At 34.5% G+C, this 20,692-nt stretch overlaps 3 protein-coding genes across 12 annotated transcripts; all 3 read right to left on the bottom strand.

Moving 5' to 3' along the window:
- Positions 1-250: 250 nt before the first annotated feature.
- Positions 251-8,056, bottom strand: LOC113693957 (phosphomevalonate kinase, peroxisomal-like). Of its 10 annotated transcripts, none has more exons than XM_072063452.1 (11): positions 7,655-8,051; positions 7,079-7,143; positions 6,804-6,954; positions 6,265-6,362; positions 5,935-6,047; positions 5,794-5,846; positions 4,434-4,793; positions 3,030-3,134; positions 2,252-2,479; positions 1,610-1,729; positions 251-888 (listed from the first exon to the last, which is right to left on the bottom strand). In XM_072063452.1, exons 2-11 carry the CDS (start codon positions 7,084-7,086, stop codon positions 622-624), a joined length of 1,503 nt encoding a protein of 500 aa, XP_071919553.1. In that variant the 5' UTR covers positions 7,087-7,143; positions 7,655-8,051; the 3' UTR covers positions 251-621. The 10 variants fall into 10 exon arrangements, with proteins under 10 accessions (XP_071919553.1, XP_071919557.1, XP_027068564.2 ...); XM_072063456.1 differs by having other exon boundaries at positions 6,804-6,886; XM_027212763.2 differs by having other exon boundaries at positions 5,935-6,044; positions 7,655-8,049.
- Positions 8,057-12,973: 4,917 nt separating this feature from the next.
- LOC113694166 (cytosolic sulfotransferase 15-like) lies at positions 12,974-14,334 on the bottom strand. Its single transcript, XM_027213029.2, has one exon. The coding sequence runs from the start codon at positions 14,220-14,222 to the stop codon at positions 13,236-13,238; it is 987 nt and encodes a 328-aa protein (XP_027068830.2). The 5' UTR covers positions 14,223-14,334; the 3' UTR covers positions 12,974-13,235.
- A 4,664-nt stretch (positions 14,335-18,998) lies between these two features.
- On the bottom strand, positions 18,999-20,374 carry LOC113692106 (cytosolic sulfotransferase 15-like). Its single transcript, XM_027210462.2, has one exon. It carries the CDS (start codon positions 20,282-20,284, stop codon positions 19,295-19,297), a length of 990 nt encoding a protein of 329 aa, XP_027066263.2. The 5' UTR covers positions 20,285-20,374; the 3' UTR covers positions 18,999-19,294.
- Between the last annotated feature and the right edge of the window lie 318 nt (positions 20,375-20,692).

The following is a 20,692-nucleotide window of genomic DNA, read 5'->3' as shown; positions in this document are numbered from 1 at the left end:
TTATTGTAGTTAAAATAGTTAAAAAACTTGAGAAAAACTTAGTAATAGTCTAATAATTGAAACTATATGAGTAGAATGATAGTGAAAGTGTGATTAATAAAAATGGGAGTGCAAATAACATTTCCCCACATTTCTGGTGCTCCCATCCCAATAACATTAGCCATTTATACAAGAAGTTTGTGACAATCATCAAGACATAGAGAAAAAAAAATACATGCGGAGGGAGTGGAGGCAACCTGCTATATAGTACTTGAGACGTAATCAATATTGAGTTTATAAATCTGATAACTAGCAGCAGCAAGCGCCGTCAATGACAGAACAATTGACAATGTTATTTTATCTGTTTCTTTCACATGGGTGGCAGAAGGCATCTGTGCCTCCAAAGACGCCCAAATTTGGATAAACTCATCAGCCTAACAAGAGCATTAGTAATCACGATGAGAGTTAAACCTATTTGTTACAACATATGAGACCCCACAGGTATATAATTAGGTGTTTATTGTCTCAAAGCTATTACAGCTTTGGAAAAGAACTCAGTAGAAAGTTACCTGCTTGCAAATTATATATGCTGCTAAAATATTGGGGGTGATTGTTCACTTTCACATAATTTGTGATCTAGGTTTATTCAATCCTAATTGAAGAAACAGCAGTTGTGATTTCCTTTGCTCGTGGATCATTGTTCTCTATAGAAACACCATTAGGATCTTCTCTCACTAGCAAGGCAAGAACATTGCGAGAGCTCCAAGCTCTGATGACATTGTCACTTGAAGCTCCTAAGGTAACAGCAAACACAGCATCGAACCCGCCTGCGCCAGGGACACCAGCCAGCAAAACTCCCTCCATATTCATCGTGGCATCTAAAAGCTCACTTTGTGATTCAGGTTCTATCTGCAAAGTGGAACATGGCAGAAGTGATGGTCTGATCGACTACAGACATGCAGTGTGAACAGTACCTGCTTCCATGTTAGACCTAGGACATGATAACTGAAAGAAATCAAAGCTCACACTTGGACAGATGCACCTATAGAGATAAAGGAAGTCGGGCAGATCAAGAAATGCTCAAATGCAAAACAATTACAGAGAGAGAGAGAGAGAGAGAGAGAGAGAGCTGTTGCCTTTTCCAAATCCATTGTGCCAACTGTATGTGGACAAATCAATTTCAGATTTTCTTTCTAACACGCAAATTCTTTCTGCATTTCCTATGCAGTTGTTAACTGTGGGCATGAAATAACACCCGTGGCTAATGTGAAGTATCACTTCTGATCTGATGCACTTTGAATCAAGTGTAAAGTTTTCGGTGTCGTATATTCTAATTAAAGATTTCTTAGAGAGGCAAAAGAGATTCCAATCGGCTTATCATTTGAGACCATCATATCCGACAAATATGTTTAAGTAGATTAAACTGCTATTGAGAAAGGTTTTAAATATTTCTTTTCATAATTCATGGATTTCTAAGTCTCCAACCAGAATAAGAAAGTGCTGGGATAGATGGAAAGAGGAATTATGTTTCTAACCAGAAAGAAGAATAAAAACACGTACATGCATGCAAGACAAACAGACAACAAAACATAGGCAAGTGCTGTTTCGAACCAGAAAGAAGAGAACTTACTGGGATTCCAGCTGCCTCACCCATCTTCCGCATGTGGTTTCTGATACCAAGCATGGAATTTCTAGCTCCTAATAATGCTTCTATAACTGCTTGGCTTGATTCATCTTCTCCTCCTACCCACTGTTGATAAGAAGTTGGCAAGCTCATTTTAGAGAGAGAGGTTACAACAAAATGAGAAATGCTCACCAAAGTGTTAAAGTTGACATCCACAACAAAATACATTAATCAACAAGAAGAGAAGTGGTTGTCCCTCCATCTGCAGTTTGCGGATGCAGACAATTCAAAAGGACTTTTCTAGCCAGTAAAATCAATCCATAGCTAGACAATTACAGGGATGATTTGTATCAAAATTTCTTTAGTATTTAGATATTGGATTACTGTCACAAACGAAGATCCTCATTATCTGCATTAAAATTTCTGTTGCTTAACTAATACATTGTTGAACAAGGAGACTAGCACTTTATGAAGATTGGAGGAAAAAATGCATGTTCAGCCATGATGTTAGCAGCAGATGAATAAGGTATCTGCCTGTGGCATGCAAGTCATACAAGTCAGGATATAGTAATTGAGGAAGACCGAAGGGATTCATTTGTTAAGAGACCAATTGCCAAGAAATTTTGCTGCAGTTGATTGAAGATTTACCTTTTCTGAGGTAAGCACACTGCACCTGTTGATGACATTTTTGTACGCATCACTATGTTTTTCAGCCAATCCACTCAAGGCATTCAGATGCAATTCAAGTGCAGAGTTTGCTTCTGACAACTTCCTCCATGTTTCTAGAGAATTTTGAGGGTCAGACTTCTGCCACTTCTTTACAGCACCTACCATTGATGGTGTTGATGATCCTCCAGTTCCTGGTTCTCCCAGTAACTGCAAGTGCATCACAACATTAGGAAACTAAGTGAACATACTCCGTTAGTTAGAAATGATGGGAACCCTCAAAACCAGTATAAAGTTTTTGACAAGTGATACAAATTAACATGGTGTTGTTTATTTCAATTTGAAGCATATTCTCATCATCTAGAATTGGAGGAGGCATACTGGAGCTCACGTAATGCAATACTGAACACATGCTTGAGCTCCCAAAGATGCAGTAATGTACAATCAAACAGCTATTTGTTATATAAAGAAAGATGGTGTATGTTGTTTTGGCAACGATCATGGCATAAGGTCAGGAAAGACCCAATTGCACCAGCAAATATCATTACAATCAGTAGGTTTCCAATCAACGTTTAGCTTTTAATTCTATTGAAAGTAATCAAGGACTGAAAAAAATAATAAAATCAATGACTGGTTTCTGCTTGAGAAACAAATCCAGCAAAGGGACACAAATGCCATCGGCATCCATGGAGGCCATATCATAGACACAAGGACCTGGGGCACTAAATTCCATCAAATGCTATATTTCTGTACAACTTACAAGAGTCATTGATGGAGGCAAAGAAAACTTTTTCCTCTCATGGTCCCACTTGGCTTGAAGGACATCAGATATGACTTCTTCCAGAGGTATTCCTTTAACTGCACCCTGCAAGTCCACAATGACACTGATTTATGACTCAAATAACATCAATGAAGTTATTTTATTTTAGTCTGCTAAACCCAGCTGTCCTACACTATAAAGTTTCAAAAAGCATTTAAATTATTTCAAGTTAAGAAGAACATACAAGATGGCTGACAGCAACTTAGAAGGAAGCTAATTTTTAAAGCATGCTATCAAACTAGCTCTACATAAAATGATCTACCCTGAAAATAATGAACTTCTGTGCTAAGTTGAGAAGAACCCGTTTTTAGATGTACAGATCATTAAGCAGATTTCAGGAGTTCACAGCCATCATATGTCATAGATGCAATAGTAAAATGCTCAATGATCCGACAACTGGAAGTAGGTCATTTTGACGACTATAAGAAGTTTCTTTATGACTGCACCATCATGAACTGTCATGTTATAAGCTGAATATGAGGGTGCGCTTTACCAAAGGTTGATGCCAATTATATAAAAGAGAAGCTTTACTTCACAATTTTAAGAGGAATTCCCCACATATTTTCTAAGAAAGCACCTTACCACATATCAAAGACTATAAGAACCAAACTTTACTCCTCAAGTAACTATTGTTGAAAGCTAAGCAGAAAACAGAACAAATTAACCCAAGTAAGCCTCACCCTTTAAGAAAAAGTTACACTAGAGAAGCCATGGATGATCATTAGCCAGTATGACATTATGATTCTGGGAAAGAAAACATCAGATGCAACCATCGGGCTCAGGATTGGTCATTGTCTCTCCATCCTTGAGGCATGGCAAAAAAATTTATTTTCCTCTTTGCCTAACGAAGCATCCCAGTGGTACCATCTACCTATAATGATTTAATGAGGCATACTCAAAGGTACTATAGCACTGTTTGACTCCTTTGAGTAAATACTAGTTTCTTACCTAATCAAATGTTCTCCAATTTCCATCCAGGTGGACACTAATGGAAATAAAAAAACTAGCAGATGAACCAAACACTTACAAAAGCATTTCAGACGACATGGATCGCACATAGAGATAAAGTAACTTGGCCTTTTGAGTTCTTTTTGACAATAAAAAACTGTCACTCTCAAATCTAGGAACATTAAAGTTTAGCAAGTGATACTAATAAAATGAAAAGAACTCATTTATGGACAACTAATACCTAAGCTGCACGTACACACACACACCCACATGAGGGCATTTACACGTTTAATCATATGCCTTAAGTGGTGTTAAATGCAAAATGACCTAAGCTGCCTTCATCTTTCACTCAAACATAATCATCAGATAATCATGAGGAGTTGGGTGGTATGGCACCTGAGCAGAAGAAAGCACTTCTGGTGAGAACCGAACATAGCGTTGGCTGCCATAAACTGCAGAACTCACATCAAATCCACTACCCACTTTTCCCTGTGCAATGCAGTGAGCTGTTTGAGCTATCATGTGCACAATATCAAGATCTGCATCAACTTTCTTTCCGGAAGAAAGGTCAACAACTCCAAGGTAATGGAGCAAACTCGCAACAACTGCAGTTGTCATAGCTGCAGATGATCCCAATCCAGTTTTTGCAACTTCAGGCTTTTGTCCACTTGATTCTTCTGCATTGAAGGTGATAGAACTAAAAGGTGGAAGCAAAGCCAAGGATTCTGGTGTCAAAGGTAAACCTTGCAACTCGATCTACACAAAAATGTATCCAATTTACACTTTAACTGTCGACATGTTCACACAAGAAACCCAAAACAAGAATGGAACAAATATTCTATTAAAGCGTAAGCATAGAATATGATATTATTAACCTAAATAGTCTAGCAAAAGGAACATGAAATATTGAGTCGTAATGATGAAAGATAAAGTAATTCAATCTTTCATTCCGCAAATTCCAGATTTCAGTATGGATGAAACCCTATTGGATGACCTACCAGAAAGTGATGCTTCTAGCAATCTAGATATTGCCATATGGCATAAGAAATCCAAAAAACTTTATCAAGTCCTATGTGGAAACAGAGGTTGATTCAAATTCACAAGTATACATCAATGTTCTAAAGAAAATAAATTTTGCTAACACGAGTTCCTAAAATCAGTGGGTCTGGTAAATCTAGTAAGTACATCATTTTTCTTCAATTAGATAGAGTCAGCAGCTTCAAATATCTAAAATTTCCTAATATAAAAGACTGATCTAATTTAGTTTTTTGTAGTCGTTTCTCAATCTGCAAGGGAAAGTTCCACTTAAGAATCTCACATATATAAGTTGATCTTAGAAAAGTTTCATTCAACTATGAAAGTATGCAGTGACATATACAAAACAATAAGATCCAAATAACAAAATCCATTCTTATATTGGTTAGTTAACTGGAAAGCATGACTACCTCAAGAAGATATTGAACTACAAATCTTTGCTAAACATGAACAGGAACCTCACAATGATATAAGTAATAGATGATTGTGCCGAAGGAAGCTAAGAGAACATCAATTGCAAGAGTCAAACTGAGTAAGCTTTTATTATTATGAAACCTGGCACTCGAACAACTAGCAAATTGCTTTTTGGTGCATAGATATGATTCAAGTCAACCACTAATTTAGAGACAGCCATTGTGTTAAGAGGGACAAGAAGGAAATGATCACTAAACACCACTATGCTGTCACGGCTTGAAGATACATGACAGGAAACGTGAAATACCTGATTCCTATATGAATAAAACTCATTGCATCCTAGAATCGTAATATCAAGACCTGCATGACTAATCCATCAGCAACTTGGATTCATTTATATTCATTCAGCTTAACGAACAAATATGAAGAGTGAAATGTCAGACATTACCTTGCAAAAGTATCTTTTGTAATGCATCTGTCTTGTCCTTGCCCAATTTTGCATGAGCTGCTGCCACTGCATATTGGACCGCATGTTCTACAAAGGGGTTTCTTGAGGCACTGCTATTAAGCCAACAACATAAGGCATTACTCCAGTGAATTCCATTTAATACATGAATCCTTTGCATGTGGTTTTTAAAACACGAATCCAATCCAGAATTCCACAAAAGCATACATATATCTAATTGTAAAATTGCAAACAAAAATGATTGAAGTTAAATGGAAAGACATCAGCAGATATAGTTCGACCAACGTAAGGCGTGAAAACAGATAGACTTACCTTGAAGACACAGGCTGAAGAGTTAAATGTTTGAGGGACAATTTGTATATAGTTTCTCTCGACATCTGTGGAGAAGTTAATTTCACATCTGTCCATGCCTAAAAGTTAATAAGAACAAACTCTATTCAAATTCTGCGAAATAAATTGATCATGGTTAAAGATACATAGGTAGAGAAAAAAGACACTTCATACAGTTACATACTAGAGAGAGGTTGATTACGAATGAAGAAACTTAGGTAAAACATGCTTGCTTCAAATAAAAGATCAATTCAAGTAACCTCGTTAAAGCCCATCCTAATATAAGACATAGTCCTTTTATCATTTGGTTATCAAAAGGCACCAAATTAATTACTTCATAGGGCTTCTAACTTTCTTAAATAATATGGGTTTATTTATCCTCTACTGAACCAAGCATTCTTCTCAGGGAGTAAACTTCATACAAATAGTATTCAAACTTATGACTTGCATAATAAAGAATGAAGTGGAAAATACTTATTACTGAAAGAAAAGTTCACAATATGAGAAAAAAAAAGACTCACCCAAGCCCAACTCTCAGGTTTAATTTCCTCATAAAGTGGCTTCACTATGGCATAAAATCGTGCATTTGTGCTCAGGACAATCCCTGCATTAGGCCTCTCCAAAATTAGATAACCTCCAGTCATCAAAACCTTTCCAGGAGCAGAAGCAATCCTGCTCAAATATCATTCATGTTAAAATCAGCTAATTCTATTTCATTAAATACAAAAGGATACAATTTTCACCATAAAGCTGAGAAATAGAAGAACATGAAATGTTGAAGAAACTTTAGACTTACACGGCCATTTCTTTACTATACTCAATGGATTGATCTTGGAATTATCGATATTCAACAAAGCAGAGCTGCAATCAGAAGTCACTAATGTCATAATTTTACTTCAATCGAAGAAACAGCAAGACCAGTAGAGAAAATAAACAAGACTCTTTTTCCAGGCAGCTGAGAAAAATGCCAAAATGGGAAAATAAGGCAAGCAAGTCGCCATTCTCATAATAATAATAATAAGGCAGAAACAATAAAGTTTACATCAAAAACCCAATATCACATCCAAAATGAAAAGCAGAAAAAGATTCTTCCTTTTTTCTCTTTTGGCCAACAACCATATATCATACGACCAAGAAACTGAAATGCAAGAAATGTAACAATGAAACAGACACGGCAGATTGAATACTTCAACTGGGGTAAATTGATGGTTGGATGATCAAATGGTTTGATGTCAAAAACCCAAAAAATTTCAGATTGAATGCGATTTATTGATCTCTTGGTTATATATCAATTGAAATAAGTCTTCTCACAAGCAATTCTAAGCATAATTCCTGCAAATGTTGATAAACAAAAAGGGATAGATTAACTTACTAATAACCGATGCAAGGATGGAGAGAAGAAGATGCAGATGGTATTGTTGTGTTCAAGTACGTTCTGGGATTCGCAGATTCGGATTCAAGTGATCAGTATCTTCTTTTTTTTTCCTCTTTGTTGGGACAACGCCAAGGAATAAAAGCAGCAAGGGCAATAAAACAATTACTGCTCTTTGTTGACTCAATTTGTTAAGACTTCAAACCTGCGTAGCTACTTCTCAGTTTTCAGTTCTCAGTCGCTGACTTGGGAACGTGGTCCACTTCTCGCTGTGCAACAGATCAGGCACTTACCAAGTACTACAGCGTAAAAGAACCAACCACCTTTGGTTTAAAGTCGTGGGCTGCCGAAAGAGTTTTAAGGCTCTTCTTGGCGCAGGTCAAGAGATTTGGGATTGAATTTCTTGATTTGCATTCACCTTTAGTATTTTTTAAAAATTTCACAGTTCCCTTCAGATTTTCTCTTGACCCATTTGAATCCATCCCTTCCCTCTTAGTAAAGTAGGTGTAAGTATAGAATAGAACAAACTACCGTGTCAACCAAAAATAAAATAAAATAAAAGAATTTTTATTTTTTATTTTCTTTGTTTATTATTTACTAGTATTATGTAACATATATTAACAGATCATAAGAAGAGAAAAAAACAAATGAAACAAAAGAGTACATTTTCGAACATTTTAAAAGTGCTTAGAATATTAACCTTTAATTAGAATTCAATTTAGCAATCCATATTTTTCAATTAGAATTAAGCATGGAAATAGCAATATCTACATATTTTTAATTCCATAAAGTTGAATTCTAAATATTTTTCAAAGTAGAATATGAAATAATATTGACTTCTTAATGCTAATATCTAGCATCTAATTATCTGTAAATTACTATTAAGGACAATTCAACAAAATAAAGGTAGTAAGTTATAAAAGGAAATAGAAAAAAAAATTAAAACAACTTCAGCGAAAACATAAATTTTGGAATGAAATAAACAACAAAAGGGATTTCTATATAGGACTACAGTAAAGCTTATGGTATGAAATTTTTTCCTTTTACAAAAGATGATACTAGTCTTGAGATAATTTAAACATTATAAAAATTTTAATTTAGTATATAAAAGCTAAAGGGCGTGAGTGTCTAAGAAATGTATAGGATGCGGATTTAATATGAACAGGTACGGGTTGGACTCCACCCATAAAAAAATTATGTTAGGCTTGGCTCATATTGGATCATTCATGTAAAAATGCTATAGTCTCTTTTGAGTATTATGCTTGAGGTTGAAAATTACATACAAAAAAAAATTCAATTTTATGTTTCGTAAGTTTAACTTTAATCTTACGGTTACCAAAATTCAAGTCAAAATAACTTTTTAAAAAAATCATAATATCAATTATCTCATCCATTCCTCATCCCACGACAAATAATGTGTTTGGATAAGAGATTATTTGGAATAACACTCTATAACACTTTTTATAGTATGACGTGTGTAAGGTAAAAATGTGATTGAAAATTATGTCTATGATATAAGTGGACTAATATTTGACTTTTTTTTTTAAAACAAATCAGGCTAACCAAACAGACCAATATCAGCTTCGCCTTCGAATTTCTACATATAATCCTGCTTTTTTAAAATCTTGGGATCACGGACAATCAAATGAAATAAAGTTGGACCTTTTTATAAAAGAAAGAAATGGAGTAAGGTTGCAAGCAAAGCGTAATCCAATGTTTGGTTACTTTTTTGAACTCTGGATTAATGATTTTATAGCAAAACTGAATTGTTATGTACATTGATGGTTGGATCAATCCTAGAATAAGAATAAATTTATTTGTCGTTCTCGGAAATCACATCAAGCCCCTTCCCCGCCCCGCCCTACTTCTCTCGCTAGGGCATTTGCGGAACTAATAAAAATTTATTATAATCAAATTTTAGCAAATAAATAAATATTAAAGTATTAACATATCATCAAGTTATTATTTATTATAATTTCACAATTTAAACTTATAAAAACAATCAAACAAAAGTTATTTGAATACAATAATGGAATAAATACAACTAAAGTAGTCAAATTTTCACTTTTAGCGCAAAAACAATCACTAATTCATTACTGTACTTGTGTATTTTTTTTTGAGAAAAAGTGTTATTATATTAGGTGTAATTAAGAATTTAGTATAAATGTATTAGTAAATTTAGTATAATTAATTAATAATTTCTATTAGTAGACATATATAATTATTAGTATAATTAATAATATCAATTATATTATATATACTAATATGCATTATATAATACATATAACTAATAATATCATCATTATAAGTTTGTAACTAATTAAATTAAATATTATATATATGATTATATACATATATATTTATTTATACATTTATTTTTTTTAGTGGGTGGCGGGGCAAGGTGGCGGAGCGAGGGAGCATGTCCCCGCCCCCTCCCCATTTCTAAGTGGGGTGCGCCATCCCCCTGCTCCATTAGCCCCCAGTAAGATGGGTGCCTATAGCTTATGTTTTCAGAACTGGACCGAGTATCGACTCGATCGAGCTCAGAGATTAGGAGTTAATGAGTTCAACCAGATTCTATCGGGATTGAATTGGATGATGTCATAAATAAAAATTATTTAAAAATTAAAATATTATATGTAAAATACCTAATAACATGTTAATATTAATAAAGGTATATTTATATATATTTGATGTCTCAAATATATTTAACAGGAAAATACAAATAAATTAGAACAATCAAGTAGCAATTTATATTATTTAATGAGTATTAACAAATTTAGAATTAAAATTATGGATTTAATTGAAAAATAACACCAAACTTTAAAACAACATTTATAAAGTATGAAATATTTGAAGTATATTAATAATTTTTAATAACTTAGGGTCAAAACATAATATTAAAAATATTTTGACCTTTCAAAAAAAAAAAGAGACTGGGTTCATATTTTCCAATCAAACTCGATTTTTGACCTGATTTGACAGAATTTTTTATTTTCCAATTTTTAGAATTAACTCGGACCGAACAATTGGCACATTCCCGATTCGACTAATCGGATCAGCCGGTCCGATCCGAGTTTAAAAACAGAGCCACCTGCCTCATTACAGTTGAATCGGCCGGTCCGATCCGAGTTTAAAAACAGAGCCACCTGCCTCATTACAGTTGAACTCATTACCATCCCTATGTCTCAATCATCTGAAACTCTGAATCAAATTAAACTTGTTACTGCTACAATATTTAGTATTTATAGCCACTTCTTTTTGTTTCTTTTTTGTCAATCATCCTTACTGTTTTTTAAGGATTATTTATTGCCGACTTTGTTGCAGACAAGAGAAAGTGACTTGCATTCACTTGCTTTGTCAATTATTGAGCTACCTCTACATCTGGACACCATTAATAATGTGTCAGTCTAAATATGGGCCAGTCTTCCGAACACTCAACCAACCCCCCCCCCCCCCCCCCCCCCTTTTTCTCCCAAAAAAAAAGGAACAAGAAAAATGAAAAGGAACTATGTTGGTTAGTCCATATGAAAATTAATCGAATTTGGAAGCTATTTGCCGGACTATAACTCAGAAAAAAGAGGCAAAAAACCTGAAGTGCTCGTCAAAATATCTTTTAATCAAAATTAAAAAAATTGTAATCTAGGATGTGTCTATCTCGCTATGGAACACACCATTATAGAGTTTTATGGATAACTAATAATAGTGCCAAAGCAAAAAAATTCCAACAAATGGGTGGTACTAACTTCACAGCTCTATTAATCGAGTTTGAGTCGAGCATTATAATTACATGATCCCATAATGATGGATTGAAAATTATGTGATTTTTTAAGATTCTAATTATGCAAAAGACTATCCTTGTAATAAAAGATGGATATTTCTCGTGGCATTTGGTTAGTGAAGAAAAGTCATTGTGAAACGAATTAGTTGACCAGAGATAAAAGTTGAAGTGTTTTAAATATAATAACATTCTATATTAAATCTTTATTTTTAACTTATCTGTGTCGTCATTGTTTGTGTAATTTGGCTGAGGTATCAAGAGTTAGGGCATATTTATGTATCGAAATATTATATACACTGTAATTTTAAGAGTCATAGAAGTCTACAAATCATTAATAGCCTTCTAATATAAATAAACCTCTCAATTTCAACTTAAGTTTATCATTAAATTTTAGATAATATTTTCCCTTAAAATCTAAAAGGGTGAATAATCTCTCAATTTATTAAAAGTTTAGACATTTAGATTGTGTCTGTGACAAAAATCACAGCATCTATGAATTTGTGAGAAATAGGGGTGAGGTGAGGGAGAGAGGGAAGAGAAGGAGGGGGGAAAGGATAGGAGAGGAGGAGTGAGGGAGGAAGAAAGAAGGAAGGAAAAGCGGAAGGACGAGAGGTAGGGCGAGGGAAAAAAATGGTGTTGGGGGAGGGGGGGAGGGCGAAGAAGGGTGCTTGCGGAATGCCAGCCGATAATGATGGGTTGAAACGACGGAGGAAGAAGAAGAAAAGAGAAAATAAAGAAAAAACTTTGTGTATTTTTGACTTTTTGGGGTGTATATTTTGAAAAATCGTAGAGTATTTTAGAAAGTTATTAGAGACAAAGTTATAAAAAAATTTTGTGTATTAAGAATAGGCCAAAAAAAACTTGCCTCCCAAACAAAAGCAATGTACGCGCAAACTGATATAAAGCACTACCTTTTCATTAAATTAATTGATAGAACTAAGAAAGAGAGCCTATCACCAAAAAAAAAAAAAAGAGTAAGAAAGAGAGATAACCGACTGTACCATTATCACACACACCATAGTTAATTCCCAAATTTCAGTTTTTCTATTTCCAATGAGATGTTTACCATTATGACACAAAAATTTTGAGCTACAATTCTGTGAGGACGTCATTTCCATTTGGAAAAGTAAGAAAAGGAGATAATCGAGTCAAAGTCAAAATTGGAAACATATGGTGAACGGTTTAATCCTCAAGAACACTTACATATGTTGATGTATATGGTAACATGGTTGAACAGATTATTCATGAGCTTATGAAGGCACCCCAACAAAGCACGAAAGCCAAAGAAAAAAAAAAACTTGTAGTTCAGATAAACAAAAACTCTACATAGGAAAACCACAATATACTTCATCGTTAGGTGATTAAAAAGAACACAAAACAGGATTTACAAAAAGTTCTTCTGACTAAAATCCAATATTTTCTTGGAGTTTCAAATGAGAATAGTCCTACTATCAGGAAAACATTTTGAGCACGATTCTATGCGCATATTTATCATTTCGGCTTGAAAAAAGCAAGGAAGGGAATGAACCCAGTCAAAATGATAAAGATATTTTGGTGCACGCATATATGATATTTTGGTCATACAACAACAGAATGAAAAGTAACCGATACAACCATTACATAGCAATATGCAACAAATAGTTGAAGATAAACGTATTAGGTCTTCTCTTTTGTTTTCTTGTTTTTGGAGCTGAACCGTTGATCAGATTTGCTGAACTAGTCCAGGAGGGGAGAGAGATATCCACATGAAACATGCATGACAATCTAATGAGAAATCTCACATGAAACACGCATAATGATCTATTTGCTGTTGATTTCCAGCGTCAACCCGGATTCCCCAAGCTTTTCTTGAAACAATTTTTCAAGTCGGTTGGCCATGGAAGGAGTTAGTACATTTACCCAGTCACCAACTTCTGCCTTCCTGAAAAAGGAACTATGCTTGGCTCTAAAAGCGGCTTTTATCTCCCCCTCCTTGTTACAGTCCAAATTCTTAAGATTTTCGAAGCTGCAGAGCATTGCTATCTCTTCAACCAAACCGGCTTCCTCTTCCTCAGCTGAAAATGGATATCCTAAAAAGTCAGCTATCTTCTTCACGGAGCTATTGATATCCTTTTTTAGATCCTCATACTTCAAAAACAGCACTTTTTGAGGGTTTTTCAAGCTTGCATCCCAATATCCTAAACAATGGTCCCAGAATGGACCATACGGGTGTATGCCCTGACAAAACTCTTCAAAAGGTACATCAATAGACATCGATGGGCTTGAAATACGACCATTTTGCAGTAAGAATTGCAACACTGAAGTGAACACATCCAAAGGGTTTCGGCACAGGTAGATGATTCGACAATTGGAGCAATCCAAGATGCTGCTAGGAAGGAATTGATAAGGGAGGTGAGTAGCGAGGATTCGTGGGCAAGGCATAGAGTCTATATCGGGAATATTACCATCCTTGTACAGATATATCTCGAGAAAAGGGACGAGATAATGAGGGTTGGAGAAGAGCAAAGGGCTCTCATCGACTGAATGATTGTTGCGGTTAACAATACTGAAGGTGAGGGCTTTAAGCCATGTGGTTCCTGATTTCGGCATGGTGGCCAACATAATGTCAGAGTCAATGGCTTTGAAGTGCTTTTGAAAGGTTAATGTAGCTTGAAGTAAATCTGCACCAAACCAAACGCCTTGGTAATTAGCCAGCAGGCTCCCTGCTACAGGCTTCTTTGGTTGCAACCTCTGGAAGAGCTCTTCAAAGCGATCATCTTTTTGCTCCACTTCAGTTGAAGATGACATCTCCTGGATTACTTGAACGAAAATCTGTGTGTGTGTGTGTGTGTGTGTTTTTGTTTTTTGGATTGATACCAGCAAAGTTTGAGCCAATACTTATGTGCTGCACCAATTAGTAATGAAATGCTGAAGTTTATATAAAGATGATCAACTGTCCTTTAATATATTATCTAGACATCCAAGTTAGGACAGATCAACAGTCCAATATGTTATCCACTCATTCAAGTTGCGCTATAGTTTATGATATGCAAATAAATTATACAATGAAAGAGAGTAATGGAGTGATGATCCAATGAATGTGATCGTTTTAGAATAAGATAATCCCCTGAGAATCATGTTAAGGATGGTTCGAAAGACAAGTTTTATTCATGAAATTTCAAAATTAAAATCGAGATATAAGTGAGCTGCTGGGACGCTAATTCAAATTTAGATGATATTATTCTTGGGAAGGACTGGTCAACTCAACTGTGAATTGTGTCATTCATACTGTTAAATGTAAATATAGCTACTAACTAACTCATATGTCTTGAATTTTCTATCTTATACTCCCTTCGTCTCACTTTGATAGTCCTGTTTTCCTTTTTCGTCTGTCCCAAATTGTAGTCCACTTTTCAATTGAAAAATATAGTTGTATTTTAATTTTTCTAAAATACCCTTATTTAATATAAGTTGTTGTTACTATAAACCTACCCCATTTAATAAGAAAATGTGATTGAAAATGTGGTTGCAAGCAAAGCGTAATCCAATGTTTGGTTACTTTTTTGAACTCTGGATTAATGATTTTATAGCAAAACTGAATTGTTATGTACATTGATGGTTGGATCAATCCTAGAATAAGAATAAATTTATTTGTCGTTCTCGGAAATCACACCAAGCCCCTTCCCCGCCCCGCCCTGCTTCTCTCGCTAGGGTATTTGCGGAACTAATAAAATTTTATTATAGTCAAATTTTAGTAAATAAATAAATACTAAAATATTAACACATCATCAAGTTATTATTTATTATAATTTCACAATTTAAACTTATAAAAACAATCAAACAAAAGTTATTTGAATACAATGATGGAATAAATACAACTAAAGTAGTCAAGTTTTCACTTTAGCACAAATACAATCACTAATTCATTATTGTACTTGTGTATTTTTTTTTGAGAAAAAAGTGTTATTGTATTAAGTGTAATTAAGAATTTAGTATAAATGTATTAGTAAATTTAGTATAATTAATTAATAATTTCTATTAGTAGACATATATAATTATTAGTATAATTAATAATATCAATTATATTACATATACTAATATACATTATATAATACATATAACTAATAATATCTTCATCATAAGTTTGTAACTAATTAAATTAAATATTATATACATATATATTTATTTACACATTTATTTTTTTTAGTGGGCGGGGGCATGCGCTCCATCTCCTGCTCCACTAGCCCCCAGCGAGATGGGTGCCTGCAGCCTATGTTTTCAAAACTGGACCAGGTATCGATTCGATCGAGTTCAGGAGTCAAAGATTAATGGGTTCAATTAAGTTCGATCGGAATTGAATCAGATGACGTCATAAATCAAAATTATTTAAAAATTAAAATACTATATATAAAATACCTAATAACATATTAATATTAATGAATGTGTATTCATCCGATCCGAGTTTAAAAATGGAGCCTGCAGCCACCTGTCCCATTGCCATCCCTGTGTGTCAATCATCTGAAATTCTGAATCAAATTAAACTTGTTACTGCTACAATATTTAGTATTTATAGCCACTTTTTTGTTTCTTTTTTTGTCAATCATCCTTACTGTTTTGTAAGGATTATTTATTGCCGACTTTGTTGCAGACAAGAGAAAGTGACTTGCATTCACTTGCTTTGTCAATTATTGAGCTACCTATACATCTGGACACCATTAATAATGCGTCAGTCTAAATATGGGCCACGCCGCCCCTTCTCTCCCTCTTCCCAAAAAAGAAAAGGAATAAGAAAAATGAAAAGGAACTACGTTGGTTAGTCCATATGAAAATTAATCGAATTTGGAAGCTATTTGCCAGACTATAACTCAGAAAAAAGAGACAAAAAAACCTGAAGTGCTCGTGAAAATATCTTTTAATCAAAATTCAAAAAAATTGTAATCTAGGATGTGTCTATCTCGCTATGGAACACACCATTATAGAGTTTTATGGATAACTAATAATAGTGCCAAAGCAAAAAATTTCCAACAAATGGGTGGTACTAGCTTCACAGCTCTATTAATCGAGTTTGAGTCGAGCATTAGAATTAGATGATTCCATAATAATGCTAAGGATGGATTGAAAATTATGTGATTCTTCAAGATTCCAATTATGCAAAAGACTATCCTTGTGATAAAAGATGGATATTTCTCGTGGCATTTGGTTAGTGAAGAAAAGTCACTGTGAAACGAATTAGTTGACCAGAGATAAAAGTTGAAGTGTTTTAAATATAATAACATTCTATATTAAATCTTTATTTTTAACTTATCTGTGTCGTCATTGTTTGTGTAATTTGGCCGAGGTATCAAGAGTTAAGGCATATTTGTGTATCCAAATACATTGAAATTATGCATTGTAATTTTAAGAGTCATTGAAGTCTACAAACCATCAATAGTGTTCTAATATAAATAAATCTTTCAGTTTCATCCTAACTTTATCCCTAATTTTAGATATATATATATATTATCCCCCAAAATCTAAAAGGTTGAATACTCTCCTGATTTATTAACAATTTAGACTTTAGACATTTAGGCTATTTGTGACAAAAATCACAACATCTATGAATTCGGGGTGGGGGTAAGGGAGAGGGGGAAGAATGAGGAGGCGGAGAGAAGAGGAGGGATACGGGGCACAAACGGTTGCAGGTGCAACCGTTTGTGCCAATTGTCTTCATTTTGCACTGCGTGTAACATTGGTGCAACACGATGTAACTTTTTTTTCACAGGACGTATTTTCACAACAGATAGTGGTGGGCCCCACACTCAGCGCGGAAATCGAGTTACATGGTGTAATCTCAGCCATACAAAATTTTGAGGGCCAATCTTGGCCCTCAACCGTGCAGGGACGGTCATCAGTATGACCGTCCCTGCCCCAAATCCGAAGAGGAGAGGGGGAGTGAGGGAGGAGGAGGGAAGGGTGACAGCGGAACATCGGCTGGTAGTGGTGGGTTGAGACGACGGAGGAGGAAGAAGAGAAAAGGAAAAAAAAGAAAAACTTTATGTATTTTTTATTTTTTGGGGTATATGTTTTAAAAACTGTAGAGTATTTTAGAAAGTTATGAAAATGTTATATACACTCTTTTTTGTTATTTGTACTTTCACTATCATTTTTATTATATAGTTTTCATTTATTGGACTATATGATGTAACAAATGGTGAGAGTGTAAATAACAAAATATAGAGCGTAAATAATATTCCTCGAAAGTTATTATGGACAAAGTTGTAAAAAATTTTGTGTATTAAAAATAGGCCAAAAAAAAACTCCCCTCCCAGACAGAAGCAATTGTCCTTATGTGTATCGTACGCGCAAACTGATGTAAAGCACGACCTTTCCATTAAATTAGTTGATAGAAGTAAGAAAGAGAGCCTAAAAAAAAAAAAAGAAAAAAGTGTAAGAAAGAGAGATAACCGAGTGTACCATTATCACACACACCATAGTTAATTCCCAAATTTCTCCGTTTGCATTGACCATTTTTTCAAAAACAAATTTTTTAAATACAATACTATAATAATACACAATAATTGAAAAAATATTTCATCCATACAATATATCAAATACTTCAAAAAAAATCTTATAGTAAAAATTTTTCATACACACTGCTATAATAAAATTTTTTAAAAATATCTCCAAAAATAGCTAATCCAAACGGAGCTTGTTTTTCTATTTCCAATGAGATGTTTATCATTATCACACAAAATTTTTATTTACGATTCTGTGAGGACGTCATTTCCATTTGGAAAAGTAAGAAAAAGAGATTATCGAGTCAAAGTCAAATTTGGAAACATAGGGTGAACGGTTTAATCCCCAAGAACAGTTACATATGTGGATAGTTAAACAGATTATGAAGGCAACCCACCAAAGCACGAAAGCCGAAAAAAAAAAAACTTGTAGTTCAGATTAAATAGGAAAACCACAATATACTTCATCGTTAGTGATTAAAAACAACACAAAACAGGTTTTACAAAAAGTCACAACGGATCTTCTGTACCACATTTTGTGCCAATCTCTGTCCCACTTTTTATTATATTGCTATTTCTCCTTCATAAACATCATATTTTAATTCTTTTTTATTTTTTTAAGATCTAATAACTATTAATTCAATACAAAATAAATACAACAGCTTCAAAAAAGCAATATATAAAAGAAAATTAAAAAATACAGCAGAAAATTCGTAAAAAATCTCATTTTTTATGCATTTTAATTTTTTGAATTTGTTAAATTTTGTGTATTACTCAATTAATAGTTATTGGATCTTAAGAAAACAAAAACAATTAAAACATGATGTTTATGAAAGAGAAATAACAATATAATAAAAAGTAGGATAGAATGTGGCACAGGATGTGAGACAGAAGATCCGTTGCGACAAAAAGTTCTCCTGACAAAAATCCAGTACGTGACTTAAGTCCCAAATATTTTCTTTTGTCCTTTTTTCTTGGAGTTTCAAATGAGAATAGTCCTACTATCAGGAAACATTTTGAGCACGATTCTATGAGCATATTTATCATTTCGGCTTGAAAAAAGCAAGGAAGGGAATGAATCCCGTCAAAATGATAAAGATATGGTAATCTTTTTAATCCTTAAGAATAGTTGCATACATGTGCACACATATATGATATTTTGGTCATACAACAACTGAATGAAAAGTAACTGATACGACCAATACACAGCAATAAGCAACAAATAGTTGAAAATAAACGTATCAGGTCTTCTCCTTTGTTTTCTTAGTTTTTGGAGCTGAACTGTTGATCAGGATTTGCTGAACTCGTCCAGAGGGGAGAGAGATATCCACATGAAACATGCATGACAATCTAATGAGAAATCTCACATGAAACACGCATACTGATCTATTTGCTGTTGGTTTCCAGCGCCAACCCTGATTCCCCAAGCTTTTCTTGAAACAATTTTTCAAGTCGGTTGGCCATGGAAGGAGTTAGTACATTTACCCAGTCGCCAACTTCTGCCTTCCTGAAAAAGGAACTGTGCTTAGCTCGAAAAGCGGCGTGTAACTCCCCTTCCTTGTTACAGTCCAAATTCTTGAGATTTTCGAAGCTGCAGAGCATTGCTATCTCTTCAACCAAACCGGCTTCCTCTTCCTCAGCCGAAAACGGATATCCTAAAAAGCCAGCTATCTTCTTCACGGAGCTATTGATATCCTTTTTTAGATCCTCATACTTCAAAAACAACACTTTTTGAGGGTTTTTCAAGCTTGCATCCCAATATCCCAAACAATGGTCCCAAAATGGACCATACGGGTGTATGCCCTGACAAAACCGTTCAAAAGGTACATCAATAGACATCGATGGGCTTGAAATACGACCATTTTGCAGCAAGAATTGCAACACTGAAGTGAACACATCCAAAGGGTTTCGGCACAGGTAGATGATTCGACAATTATTGGAGCAATCCAAGATGCTGCTAGGAAGGAATTGATAAGGGAGGTGAGTAGCTAGGATTCGTGGGCAAGGCATAGAGTCTATATCGGGAATATTACCATCCTTGTACAGATATATCTCGAGAAAAGGGACGAGATAATGAGGGTTGGAGAAGAGCAAAGGGCTCTCATCGACTGAATGATTGTTGCGGTTAACAATACTGAAGGTGAGGGCTTTAAGCCATGTGGTTCCCGATTTCGGCATGGTGGCCAAAATAATGTCAGAGTCAATGGCTTTGAAGTGCTTTTGAAAGGTTAATGTAGCTTGAAGCAAGTCTGCATAAAACCAAACGCCTTGGTAATTAGCCACCAGGCCCCCTGCTACAGGCTTCTTTGGTTGCAACCTCTGGAAGAGCTCTTCAAAGTGATCATCTTTTTGCTCCACTTCAGTTGAAGATGACATTTCCTGGACAACTTCAGTGAAAATCTGTGTGTGTTTTTTTTTGGATTGATACCAGCAAATTCTGAGCCAATACTTATGTGCTGCACCAATTAATAATGAAATGCTGAAGTTTATATAAAGATGATCAACTGTCCTTTAATATATTACTATCTAGACATCCAAGTTAGGACAGATCAACAGTCCAATATGTTATCTACACATTCAAGTTGCGCTATAGTTTATGATATGTAAATAAATTATACAAAGAAAGAGAGTAATGGAGTGATGATCCAATGAAAGTGATCGTTTTAGAATAAGATAATCCCCCGTGAATCATGTCAAGGGTGGTTTGAAAGACAAGTTTCATTCATGAAATTTCAAAATTAAAATCGAGATACAAGTGAGCTGCTGGGATGCTAATTCAAATTT

The sequence above is a fragment of the Coffea arabica genome, chromosome 8c (genome assembly GCF_036785885.1).
Source record: "Coffea arabica cultivar ET-39 chromosome 8c, Coffea Arabica ET-39 HiFi, whole genome shotgun sequence".
Taxonomy (NCBI): Eukaryota; Viridiplantae; Streptophyta; class Magnoliopsida; order Gentianales; family Rubiaceae; genus Coffea; species Coffea arabica.
This window is presented reverse-complemented; position numbering and strand designations above follow the sequence as displayed.

Bases quoted from the DNA above. Each gene is read 5' to 3' on its own strand.
- LOC113692106 (XM_027210462.2), bottom strand. From the start codon at position 20,284: ATGTCATCTTCAACTGAAGTGGAGCAAAAAGATGATCACTTTGAAGAG.
- LOC113694166 (XM_027213029.2), bottom strand. From the start codon at position 14,222: ATGTCATCTTCAACTGAAGTGGAGCAAAAAGATGATCGCTTTGAAGAG.
- LOC113693957 (XM_072063452.1), bottom strand. The intron at 6,363-6,803 runs GTGAGTCTTTTT...ATTAACTTTTAG, and splicing joins AACCTGAGAGTTGGGCTTGG to GCATGGACAGATGTGAAATT. The intron at 5,847-5,934 runs GTAATGTCTGAC...TTAGTCATGCAG, and splicing joins ACAAAAGATACTTTTGCAAG to GTCTTGATATTACGATTCTA.